This window comes from Charadrius vociferus, unplaced genomic scaffold (assembly GCF_000708025.1).
Source record: "Charadrius vociferus isolate BGI_N301 unplaced genomic scaffold, ASM70802v2 scaffold220, whole genome shotgun sequence".
In the NCBI taxonomy this organism is placed as follows: Eukaryota; Metazoa; Chordata; class Aves; order Charadriiformes; family Charadriidae; genus Charadrius; species Charadrius vociferus.
The window spans coordinates 451,600-464,846 of NW_009646506.1; the positions used below are offsets into that span (position 1 = coordinate 451,600).

The 13,247-nt window shown below is 40.8% G+C and overlaps 1 protein-coding gene across 1 annotated transcript in view; it reads left to right on the plus strand.

Annotated features, from left to right (window-relative positions):
* The window catches only part of LOC104285846 (chromosome unknown open reading frame, human C1orf21), an 80,611-nt gene that overhangs the window by 14,634 nt on the left and 52,730 nt on the right, over nt 1–13,247 (plus strand). Inside the window, exon 2 of the mRNA XM_009884353.1 lies at nt 9,023–9,117. Coding sequence (XP_009882655.1) covers nt 9,023–9,117 — 95 coding nt within the window. The remainder of the gene's footprint in view (nt 1–9,022; nt 9,118–13,247) is intronic.

Consider the following 13,247-nt stretch of genomic DNA (forward strand, 5'->3'; position numbering starts at 1 on the left):
GTGCTTCTACAGCAACAAAGATCAAGCTGATGTCCATTAAAGTTAGTGGAGCTGCTCTCTTTCAAACCTGTCGGTCCCTGAGGAATGCTGTTGAAAGCTGGGCCTGGAAAGGGGTAACCTGGTAATGTAGGAGGGAGTTTGCTAAAAATTTCAAATTTCAAGTAGGCATCACCCTTGAGGGAGTTAATGTTTCATAAAGCACTGGGTGTGATGTGGGGCTGTAGTAGGAACGGTTTCACTGCTTAGGAAAGAGCTACCCCTATCTTGCCTAGATTTAGGGCAAGTGTCCTTCAAATACTTCAGAAGTCCTCCACACAGGGTTTGGTTTTTGTTATATTGAATGTCTCAGTCTCCCCTTTTCCCCCCAAAAAACCCCAACCGTAGCAGTGACATCTGCCTTGTGCAGAAGCAGTAGTTAGCATTCCTGGTTAACACTTGCTAGGATTGTGTAGGAAGAAGAAAAAGTGCTTTCCAGATGTGCAACAATCTGTGCAGTACATTCAGTTTTTTAAACAGCTTTTCTGACTGGTGATTTATATTTTGTTGGCAGAATTGGTGTGGTGTTTGTGCACCTGCATTCTGTTTTATATCTGTGGTGTTCACTGCTTCAGCTTCCAGCAGTGGCTATAATTTAGATTGGATTAAGGTATAGGTAACTTAATTTGGGAAATCTGAATGAGTGTTTTCAGATAGTCCTTTAAGAAAAATAGGTCGGCTTATTTCCTAAGCTATATTTTCTATTTAGTTCATGGTAGTAAAAACAATATAGTCACTAAGATCAAGAATTGCCTGGGAGTTGATAGCTCTGAGGGTTGATGACAGAGGAAGATGACAGGCTGCTCACCTAATGCTGGTTGATCTCTGATGAAATGTCACTCTCAACCCACGTCCAGGCAGATCACAAATCCACCACCACAGCTGTGAATCTCAGTAATTAAGTCAGAATCAAAATAACCATGTAGAATCAAAACAACCATGTAGATACTGCTTTCTTAGAGTGCTTGAAGCTGGAGCCAAGAAGATAACTTAGATATCCTCCATTACATAGTAGTTATTTCAAGAAACATGAGTTTACACGATTTTTGCAACTACTTCCTCTAACTGTTGACTTTTTTGGGGGATCTTTGACATAGCTGTTGCTGCTATCCAGGCAGTTGATACCCACATACAGGAACAGAGATGGAATAATCTTATGCTGTAAAACACGATGGACTTCAACCTATGGCACATGAAACTGATGACTTTTTAAAGACTTCTGATGATGGAAACTGCAACCACCCAAGCAATCTAATTCTACTCCTTGACTGTCCTTGCAGTTAATGATTTTTTTTCCTGATGTGTAGCCTTGCTCTTTCTGGAGTTAAGCCCACTGCTGCTCGTGTCCTACCAGTGTAGCTGTGGAGCTCAGAGTATTCCTCCTTTGCAGTAGCACTGTAAATGATGTTTGGCATGTTTTGTGTTTAGCATCTAAGTGGCTCACCTGTTTCAGCTAAGTTGCATCAAAATCTCTTATGATTTTTAACAACTATTTTTAGAAAGAGCAATTCAGTCCTTTATCTAAATACAGCTTTTAGCTTTCAGGTCTTTGAGAGAAGAGAGTGTGCGAATCTTTGATCTATGGCATTTCTCGTGATCACAGCACTAGGAGTAGTTTCTGCACATGACAGAAAACAGTATGGTACAAAGACATTTATTAGACTCAAAGCTTACATTTTACAGAATAGACATGTTTTATTATGGATGAAGGATGAATCTTGGCGTGTCCTTCAATACAAAGGCGAGAGATACTGAAGAACAAATTTGAAGCACAGGAAGAAGAAGGTGTGGTTAGAAACTTTCTTCTCAGTGGTGTGACTGAAATACCACTTACCTCCTGTCTGATACTTGATACGTCACTAAAAATAGAGGAGAGGCTCACCCATCGTCCATGTTGACGGCAGACCCAAATCTGTTTGTCCTTAGATGTCTGAAATGGGAATGCAATGTAAATCAGCTTTTGAAATTATTTTAACTTTTTTTAAGACTTGATGTTTAACAAAAGATTTCTCCAAAAGTCACAGTGAGTCCAGATATATTTGATGGAGTTATGCTTTTTTGTGGTGGTGTGCTTTTTTTGGTTTTTTTGTGTTTTTTTAACTGAGCCAGAAATAGCGTCATTACCGATGTTGCTGTGGTAATGGCACTTACAGGGATGTCTGGAAGTGCAGAACAAATTTTTCTCATAGGAACAACCACACTTTTCTCCCCCCTCCCCCCGCCCCCCCGCTTTCTTTCAATATTATAAGTTGATATGCTCATTTATCATTGAAATCATTATTAATGAGTGCTGTTTTTCTTTGTCACATTGCCATGGCAACTGGGTGACATGTTTGAGTAGAATTATCTGTTTCCAGATGGAGATCTTCATTCATAAGATTTGCCTACTGAGAATTTTTGCAACACATTCAACTTAATAATTCTTCCTCCCTTGCCCTTCCAAAGAGTTTCATGCTAGAGGCATTACTGCTTTCTGGTTTAAATCCTGTGATGGATTTTGTGGTGGATGTTATGCGCAACTATATTTCTGTCTTTTATTTGTGGTTCATTTGTGTTGTTTTTCTTTCAGTTCAGCTGGGCTGCTTTTCTTCAACTATATGTTTGCGGTGGCAGCCCCGTAAAGCCATTCCTCACCAATTTGAGTTGTTGCAAATCTTGTCTTTTTATATGATACACCACACAATGAAAGACAGCGCTTGATTTTTACTTTTACTCATGAAAGAAACACAAAGATACATTTCTCTTTATATATGATACACCACACTGAGTGATCACGTCCTAAGATTTTTATCGTATTCACTACTCGATTTTTGGTTTTGCATATGAAAGAAGCAAAGAGATCTTTCACTTTTGTTCCATTTTGGTGTAAAACTGTATTTAGGAAAAAGAAAAAAGGTATTACTCTTTAGCAAGACAGATCAAGGTAAATATGCATAGAACTTTTTATAATTTCCTTTATCCTAAACTTACAGTTTTAAAGGTCTTGTTCACTGGCAGACTTGATTGAGATCAAGTAGGACCTAATTAACATTTCAGAATTTTTCTGGGTTCGTTTCTAATTGCTCAGACCGAAATATCTCAAAATGCTCTACTTACTTTAGTAGAATCAAAAGGTGAATTTAGCATCCTTTACTACTTGAATTCCAGCTTCACTCTTATCAAGGAAAACCTGGTTAGCAGTTTTTGCAAATACCTAAAGGTGTTACCTTTAGGGAAGATATCAAAGGGCCCACTCCTCCAAAACATCTTTAATCTAAATTTCATATTCATTTAAAGCCATTAATGACCATGCCTCTCAGGACACACTTCAAGGTATGTCTGTTGCTTAAACATCCATTCTTTTGTGTTTGCAACGTTTTCATGCCACCGATAACTTTAAAACAAGAACAATCTCATAAATAGCCCAGAATTTGTGGTTTCTGAACACCCAATTTTATGTATATATCTACAGAAGATAACATTTATCTTCATCTAGTCAAAAAAGTCTATATATAGTTGTGTCCTTCCAATAATAACAAAAAATAGCGCAAGGCCTGTCTTCTCTAAATACTTATTTGAATTTAATTTCTATATTTAGTATGTTTGAAATAATGAATGTTGTCTTATCTGTGAAGAGCAAGGTGTTGTGCATCAGACTCATTTTGTCTCTGTTACACCAACTCCTAGCATTGTCCTCCCTAGCAAAGCTGCCCGCTCCACCTTCTCCTCCTTTGCTCATTTCAGTCAACAGTCTTGGCTGGGAAAGTGCTAAATACTGACTGGTCCCATTGCTTTCAGGAATGGTTCTGCATTTCTTGTGTCGGGTCTCTACTTGAACAGACTTGTGACAGACCCATAAAGATAATGAAATTTTACAGCTTAGCTTGATCCGGGGCGGGGGGGGGAGTTCAACATGGATGTGAAGGGTAAAATTTGTGTCGTTGGGTACTGTAAATGCCAGAGGGAGACCTGTGAGCAAAATTTAGTGTTTCTTCTCAGACAGTGGGAAGGTTGCAGGTACAAATATCAACATTTTAGCTATCATTTGGGTAGTTACTCGTATTTAAGCAGCCTAGTTCAATGGCTATTGAAATTAGTTGGAGGCAGGGGTTTTCCTCAGTGCATTGGGCTAGTTCGGAAAGTGGATGTTTCCAGGTATGCCTCGGCGTACCTGGGAAGCTCTAAGGCTTGTAGTCAGCTGATACTCCCCCTTTTTCTTTCTGGGGCAGTATAATTACTTATCTGTTCCCCCCCTCCCTTGAAAGTAGAATCATATCTATTTATACCTACCTCCAGCAAGTGACTACTCAATATGAGCTAATGTTACCAATATATTGTATTTATGCTCGCTATTTTAAGGAAAATATTTTGCCTGTGATAGGAAATTATGAGAGCTTATGAGTAATAATATGGCTTCAAACTTAACATTGCTGATCCATTCCCTTCATCTCTGTATCTGATAAAACAGTTGTTCATGGCTCAGTCCTTTCTTCTGCTTCCATTAACTGAAATTAGGTTGATCTCTCACTTTCCACAGGCCAGTGTTGCATTTGCCTGTTTGGCTGATTTTGGTATGTGCACCGCGTGCACAAAACATATGGGTTTGGAATTGCTGGCTGCTTGGCACTCCTGTCTATTAATCATTTATTTAGGCACTGAAGCCTGCTTCTTCCTTAACGTGCCTCATCCCCAGAATGTAGTCTCTTGGCCTTTAAAGCAGATCCTCAACTTTAGATTATGTCAAATTTATATTGCTTTTTGAAATACAAGCAGAGAGTTCTCATGCTCAAACACATACTATATAATAGATCCATGACATTAATATTAATTTTGTAAGACAGTGTCTATTAAAAGAGTAATTCTGCTAACATCTACAGAAGCAGGTGTCTTATGCCTTTAAACTGGAAGAGGGCAGGGTTAGATTAAGCATTAGGAAGAAGTTTTTAACTTTAAGGGTGGTAGGGCACTGGAACAGGTTGCCCAGAGAGGTTGCTGAGGCCCCATCCCTGGAGGTGCTCAAGGCCAGGCTGGATGTGGCCTTGGGCAACCTGGTCTAGTGGGAGGTGTCCCTGTCTATGGCAGGGGGGTTGGAACTCAATGATCTTTAAGGTCCTTTCCAACCTAAACTATTCTGTGATTCTACTTTGACCTCCTAAATTTCTTTTTTCTGTATTATATCTGTATTCTAAGGAGAAGGCGGATTTTTCTGAAGTAAGACCTGCTGCTAGTTGGCATGGTGTATTCTACTTGTCCTGAAAATGTAATGAAAAATGAGTGTTTTATTTTTGGAAACTTTCTTGCTGCTGCATGTCTCAGGCATGAATTTTCCAGGCATCTGCACTTCTCCTGCAGTTGGTAGGACAGAGGGAAGAGTAGCACCAACGGTGCTATGCTGCAGAAATAATTGAACAGTACTGTATTCATAAGTAAAGTATTGGGGGAAAGCATGTTTCCTAACCCTGTTGTAAATACCTGCGGAAATTAAACAAGAAAACTGGTCAAAGTTCTTTGCCACCTTTTCAGGGCTACTTGATACATCTGGCAAATGATGCAGCTTTTAAAGGATCTCTGCCCATGTTCAACATGAATTTTAAATTATGTTTTTGAGGACTTTTGTTCATGATGATCTCTAAAAAGACTTGTGTGGAGCTGAAGCTGGAAAGGAAACATAGCCATGAAATTCACACAACCACTAAGAGCTCAAAGGGTTGTAGTGAATGGGGCTACATCTGGGGGGCAACTGGTCATCAGTAGTGTTCCTCAAGGCTGTTCTAGGACCAGTTCTGTTCAATGTGTTTATCAGTGATAAATTGCATAAATGGATCACATAGATTGGAGCATAGGGCTATGATTAGTGGAATGAAATTTAACAAGTCAAAATGCCGTATTCTGCACCTAGGATGGAGTAATGCCAGGCACAGGTATCAACTGGGAGAGGAGCGGCTGGAGAGCAGCCCTGTGGAAAGGGATGTGGGGGTGCTGGCTGACAGCAGGCTCAATGGGAGCCAGCAGAGTGCCCTGGCAGCCAAGAGGGCAAACCGCATCCAGGGGTGCATCAAACACAGCGTGACCCGCTGGTCAAGAGAGGGGATTATGCTGCCGTATTCAGCACTGGTGTGGCCTCACCGTGAGTACTGTGTGCAGTTCTGGGCCCCGCCAATTAAGAAGAGTGTGAAGGTCTTTGAATGCGTCTAGAGGAGGGCAACAAAGCTGGTGACAGGGCTGGAAGGCATGTCCTGTGAGGAGTTGGCTAATGGCTTTGGGCTTGTCTAGTTTGGAGAAAAGGAGGCTGAGGGGCTACCTCATTGCTCTCTATAGCTTCCTGAGGAGGGGACATGGAGAAGGAGGTGCTGATCTGTTCTCCCTGGGATCCAGGCACAGGATGTGAAGGAATGGCTCAAAGCTGCACCAGGGGAGGTTTAGACTGGACATTAGGAAGCATTTTTTTATCAGGAGGGTGGTCAAACACTGGAACAGGGTTCCTAGTGAGGTGGTCGATGCCCCAAGCCTGTCAGTGTTTAAGAGGCGTTTGGACAAAGCCCTTAAAAACATGCTTTAACTTTTGGCTGGCCCTGAAGTGGTCAGTCAGTTGGACTTAGATGATTGTTGTAGTACTGAAATACTCTCTATTCTATTTACACCTGGTAAAAGCAGCGCAAATTTCTAAGTCGTAATGCTGCAATAATTGCAAGACTGATGTCATGATGGTGATGATGAATATTAGGAAGCCAGGTACCAGCAAGTTCTCAGCTGAACAGCGATGCCTGGCAGCACTCTTACAATCAGTTAGAGAAGGAATACGGAATTAAGTTTTCAATAAAAACCTTCCGTTCCTGTCTTGCCTCCATCCTATCAAACTGTATCAAATGTTCATATATAAATCTGATTGTACTGATTATCAGTCATGGGCTCATCAATGCCCTGGTCCACTTGCTACAGAAGACAATGTCTTCCAAGGAAGCATCCCATACATGCAGTCCGCACAGGATGGTCTGCTATGCAAGTGTGCACTTGGTGTTTGATCACAATTAATGTCTTGGAATAAGCAGGAGACACATTTCAGAGGTTTTTTGCCACTGAACATCAGGACCTCCAGACCTTACTGTTTTTTTTACAAGGTTGGGTTGAACATGCCTCTAGAGCTTTTAGTTAATGTGGACCAGCTGCAGGTTGTGCAAACTGCCTTTGTGCTATTTTCTCTTTCTCATTGTTTTCCTATTCAAATCTGTACGTACCACCGTGGGAGCTTTATGCTTTTCTGCATGTGGGTTTTATTGCTAATCACAGCAGTGATCACTGAAGGAGTGAGAAAAAATTAAGTTAGATACTGTAGTCAAACAAGCACTTCTTATTCTCAGGCTTTATTGTGTTCAGCCTTTTTGGTTTTATGAATTGTCACCTCCACACTACCTAAATTCCATTAAAAGTGGGGGGGAGGGGAGGAATGGAGAAGTTGTTCACGTTTACCAATCTAATAATACTGTCTTAAATTCTTCCATCTGTTTTGAGACTCTGCATCTGAGATGCTGCTATTTGATAAATTCAGTTTTATTTAGCTTTATAATTAAAAAAGCATCTAGATATAGAGTAGGCTAAATGCAAAACCATGTTGTATTTTTTTAAAAAAGATTGTTTTTCAGAGTTAAGCTTATTTAACATACACTCTGTGGTTAACAGTTTCCTGAAAATAAACTTCATTCTAAACAATTTTGATAATTTTTTTTAACCATACAGTAACCCAGAATAATCCATCTGTGTTTTGTTTTTCCTTTAGCGAGATAAATTGCTTGAAAACCCAAAGAAAAAGAATTAAGTTTGTGCAATTTCTTTTAATTTCCCCAGGTTTTGCCTTTTATTCCCAGTGTACTGTGTCTTATCTAATTTTGTATTAACATTTTCAACTTCCATGGGGTAAAATTTCTCTTCTGCATTATATCTCCTGGCTAGAAGAGTGTGCGTGCAAAACTGGGTGTTTTTCCAGTAGATTCATGTGCTACAAAGATGACCAGAGCAAAAAGGTGTAATAGGGGCTGAGAAAAGGCAGTGTTGACACTGTGGTTCTGGGCTAGAAAGAAGAATCACCAAATGCCGCCTTGTCCTACCAAAGGAAAAAAAACCTTTATTCAAGTTTTGGTGAGGCCATTTACTGTGGGATAGCACATGCATGTTAGATAATATTGCAGTGCTGGCGCAGGAGCTGGGAATTTATTATTTGAAGAGCTGAAATGCCTAGCTGATAAATATTAAGGGGAAACCAGGAATATTACTTTTCTTATTACTTATTTCCGCTCTGGGTTTCTGTCTGGGTAACATTCATGTGCAGGAAAAATAGTCGTGGGGAGAGGAAGATGGTCAGCATGGGGTCTTTTCTCCAGAAATCATTATATGACTGTGCATTGTGTACTTTTTGCTTTAGCTCAGTTAAAACAGTGCAGGAAAAAGATAATTAAAAAAAAATGCAGTGGTTTTTGGTGTAGGGTTGGGTTTGGTTTTTTTTTTCAGCTTTTAACTTAAATTTCAAATAGCCTTAGTCAACATTGCTTTTTAAAAGAGGTTTTCTCAGAGCAAGGAACATCCATAAGCATATCCTCTGTGTAGTAACTACTGTATATCACTTGTTTGCCCATTGATAATAAAAATCCCGGGAGGATGCAGGAGGAAAAAACTTGTTTGTATTAAACACGTTGTACAGAAAACTAGGCAGTTTAGGGAGATTTCATACCGAACATCCCTGTTCGTGGTGCCATGGCTATACTAGACCAGAGAGCTACTGTACAATTTCTGGAAGCCAGAACTGGAAATTCTTACTGAAGGTTCAGTCAGGAAAAACTTCCTTGGTATCAGTCACATTTAAGCCTTTGAAACTATATATATGTAATTTTTAGTTGCTTTGCTTAATTAGGGTCTTTTCTAGTCAGCTGTTTTAGTTTGGTTTTTTTCCCAGCTGCTGAACTACACTGGTTCAATTTTTTTTTTTTTTTTTTTTTTTTTTTCCCTTGGTGCTCAGATGAGTATAGGATCAAACCAGTGGAAGAGGTCAAATACATGAAAAATGGGGGAGAAGATGATCAGAAAATAGCAGCCAGGAACCAAGAAAACTTGGTAAGGATTGAACTTATCGCTTATCTAATGAAATAACGTGGCTCTTCTTTTATAATGAAATATGCAATGTGCAGCACGTTCAAACTGCAGCTTACACACGGCAAGAGGATTTTCTCGAAAGTGTCATAACTCTCTGCAAAGCTTGCATAGAAGGTGCAAAATATGACTTTTTCCTGCTTGTCTTTCTGAATTAGGCTCTACTTGATCTTGGAGCAAGTGCTTCCATGATTATACTCGCTCACCTCCTTTGCAGATCTGAATATACGTGCTTTGAAATGTGTGTGTCTGTATTGCAAATGAGTTGGTAGTAAAACAGCAGTGCACTGCCATTAAGAAAATGACCTACTTACGAAGATATTATTTGCTCTTTGCTTCCTGGTTTCACATATTTTAAAAATCACAGGGAAGGCAGTTTGGAATAGAAAAAGCAGTATATTCATAACATAGCAGTCTCAAGAATCATTTTGTGTGTTTCTTTTTCCCCAATTTGAGCACCTTGCTGGCTTGTAGTTCCACTTACGGGAAGGGAATCCCAGGTCAACTGTTAGTACTACTTGAAATAACTAGGATACTGTTGAAGCAGCTTAAAAATCACAGTTGAGTTACTTCTGGCATTTCTGAGTTGTTTCATCTCTTCAAAAGCTGAAGGACGTATATTTTGTAATTGGCTGACTGGGGCTTTGCCCAGTTTAAATTTTTGAAGGCATCCCACAGTTATAATAGTTGGGTGCAAAATTTCGTGTCTGGTTCCACTCATTCATTGCAGCTTTTCTTAATGTAGGATTGGTTAGGTTTTTTTCCCTTCCATCAGTAAGACCAAAGGAGGAACATCATCAGCAGATTTCAGTGGAACCATAACCTTTGTCACCAGCTGAGGATTTGCCTTTTGCCATCATTGGGCAGCTGTACAAAAATGCACTATTTGGGAATTTGTCCTTAATGAAGATGTAAGTGAGCTCCAGGCAACCTGGATACTTTCCCTCTTCTAGACGCCCATGTTTGCGTTACACAACTACACGTGCATTCCTGTAGTAAATAGCAGAGTTTATTTTGCTGTTCTAACCTCATTGCTTGAGCAGTGGTTGAGCAGCACACAACACAATTTCTGCTTTGGTCTCCAAATTAGGTATTTGCCGCCTGCAATTTTGCATTGCTGATGCTCCAGTGGATGGTGCAACTTCAGCTTGCAGCAGGATTTGGGCTTTTTTCAGTGCCTCAGAAACATTGCTGAGAGTATCACCTTTTCTAGCAGCATCGTCAGTGCATTCAGCATTATTGCCAATGTAAGCATGTTTGTTTTGAAGTGGAAGACGCATGACTGCAAGAATTTTTTGCTCATTTTAGAGAACCCAGTGCGTTGTTGGTAAACAAAGAAAAAGGAAAAATCATCACAATCCTCAGTTTTTTTGATTAAAAAATGGAAAAGGTTTAGCAGGTTAAATTTTAAACTAGCCTTCAGCTGTATTTAAGTTAGAGTATTTGCAGCAGGTAACATGCCACTTGAATGACAGTGAGGAAGATTTCAGGAAAGCTTAGGTCTGCTGAGGTGACACGGTCGCTGAAGTTGTATTCAAAACTAGATAGAGATATTTTGTGCTTCCGTTCATGCCTGCTTTCTTGTAGCACCTACGTGTTAGCCTGATTAAATTTAGGAAGGGACATTTCTACAGCACAGTGCTTATTATTTTATTATTGATGGGTAATGTTTGATTGGAGCAGTGGGTTTGTTAGAAAATATAACTTAATGTGGAGCTAGAGGGCTGGTATAGCTCTCTTCTCTGTCGTATCTGTCACGAGCAAAAAGAAAAAAAAAGACAATAACGCAAGAAAGTCTTCAGTCAGACCAGATGTATATACTTTAAGACAAAAAAACATCTCGCGCACCAAAAAGGCTGTATTTTCCTTTTCCTCATCTTACTATAAGGAGATTACATTATCTGTAATGTATGCAGCTTTTTAATCCTGGGAATTGTCAAGTCCTCATCACTCCTGGATTTTTTAAAGGGGTTTCACTGTTCAACTTCTCCTTCATAAACATGTTTTAGTTCACTGCTTAGAAGATAGGTTAAGCTACCCATCAGTCAGTCTTTAGTTTTCTTAACGTTTGAAAAGTTGGCAAGCGCTTACATAATCCCGTCTTCTCATCAGCCATTTCCAGGCAACAGAAATTTTAGGAATGAGAAAAGGCGGTGGGAGAATTGACCAGCCCTTTACCCTCCTCTTTCGTTTCTTAATCCCACTTTTTTTTATTGTCACAGGGCTGCTAATTCTCATCTCCTTCAGAAACGCAGCCCAGATGAGATGTATAACCTGAATGTCATTATAGTCAGTTCCCTGGGAACTGCTGCGCTGTGGTTTATCTTATCCTCTGATACTTGTGCCTGAATTATGTTATTCAGATGCCATGGAATTTTTCAGTCCCATTATCATCACTGTTACTTTTTTAAGGTATTTTGAAGTCTCGCTTAAAAAAGAAAAAATCTGCTCAAGTGAAAATAAAACCTCTTCCCTTATAACTTAGGCTCTTTGATGTGGTGCCATCTCTGCCTTTGGTGTTGCAGTATTTCTGAGGCAGGGGGGGAAAAAAAAGGTCATGCAAGTCACTAAAGAGAATGGGAGGAGATGGCAGAGAGCAGGCAAATTGTCATTTTGTACCAGGGTCCTATGGTCAGGGTCTAAGGCTTTTATTCTGTTTAAGGAGAGAGCTAGAGATAGGCTGGTACGGGCGTAGGTATCCCTGGGAGAGATGAGGCTGTGTCAGTGAATCACCATCTTCTCAGCTTCAAACTGAGGCTTAAGCAGGGCTCAAAACTTCAGCAAGGCTGACATGGTAAAGCAGAAATACTCCTAAGATGTATTGACAACAGGAATGGCTGTGCTAGGGCTGTATGCCAGGTGAAACAGAAGATGCTCCGTGCAAAGACATTTTCTGGCACAATCAAAGGCCTCCTTGAATTAAAATGTAGGCTCTTGACAAGGCGGGGGAGGGGCGGGGAAAGAAAATAAGAAAAGATAAAAAAGCCAAGCTTCTTTCAGATTCTGTCCCAGTTATTGTTTTCCTGCGGTTCCCCTGTATCCATCGGACTGATTCACTTCTTTACCCAGGTTGTTTCTCTGGTTCTCCACTTGCTACTGGGATCTCTCTGGTCCTGGTTTCATTCCTGGTACCTCGGCTCCCAGCATCTTCCTGAGCATCCTGACTGGGCATCTCCATCCTCAAAATGAAGCCAGACACATTGCATTTGGTGGGGAAAAATCTTGAGCTGACAGTCATACATCCTTGTAGCCTGCAGACAGGAATGGGATGTAGCAGGATTAGGTGCTGGAGAGCTGGGGTTACACTGCATTCTGGCACTCAGCACCATGTTTTTTAATAGCTGCTCAGCTAAAACAGAGATGTTTGGAGTCCAATCTGTAAAGAACTAGTAGATAAACAAAAGACAGAAGTCATTTGTACTGGTTTTCAAGACTATACATTTTTTAATCCTCCTGGAAATTCTGCTAAGGCACATAGAAAACAAGGAGGTGATTGGGCACAGCCAGCATGGCTTCACCAAGGGTAAGTCATGCCTGACAAATTTGGTGGCCTTCTATGAAGGGGTTACAACAACAGTGGCAGAAGCCACCGTCTTCCCAGTGGACAAGGGAAGATCAACTGATGTCATCTACCTGGACTTGTGCAAAGTGTTTGACATTGTCCCACACAATATCCTGGTCTCTAAATTGAAGAGACATGGATTCGACAAACGGACAACTCGGTGGATAAAGAACTGGCTGGACGGTCGCACTCAAAGAGTTGTGGTCAACGGCTCGATGTCCAAGTGGAGACCAGTGACGAGTAGTGTTCCTCAGGGATCGGTACTGGGACCTGCACTATTCAACATCTTTGTCGCGGACATGGACAGTGGGGTCAAGTGCACCCTCAGCAAGTTTGCCAATGATACCAAGCTGTTTGGCGAGGTAGACAGGCTGGAGAGGAGGGATGCCATCCAGAGGGACCTGGACAGGCTGGAGAGGTGGGCCCAAGCCAACCTCATGCAGTTCAACAAGGCGAAGTGCAAGGTCCTACATCTGGGTCGGGGCAATCCCAAGCACAAATACAGGCTCAGCGGGGAGTGGCTGGAGACCAG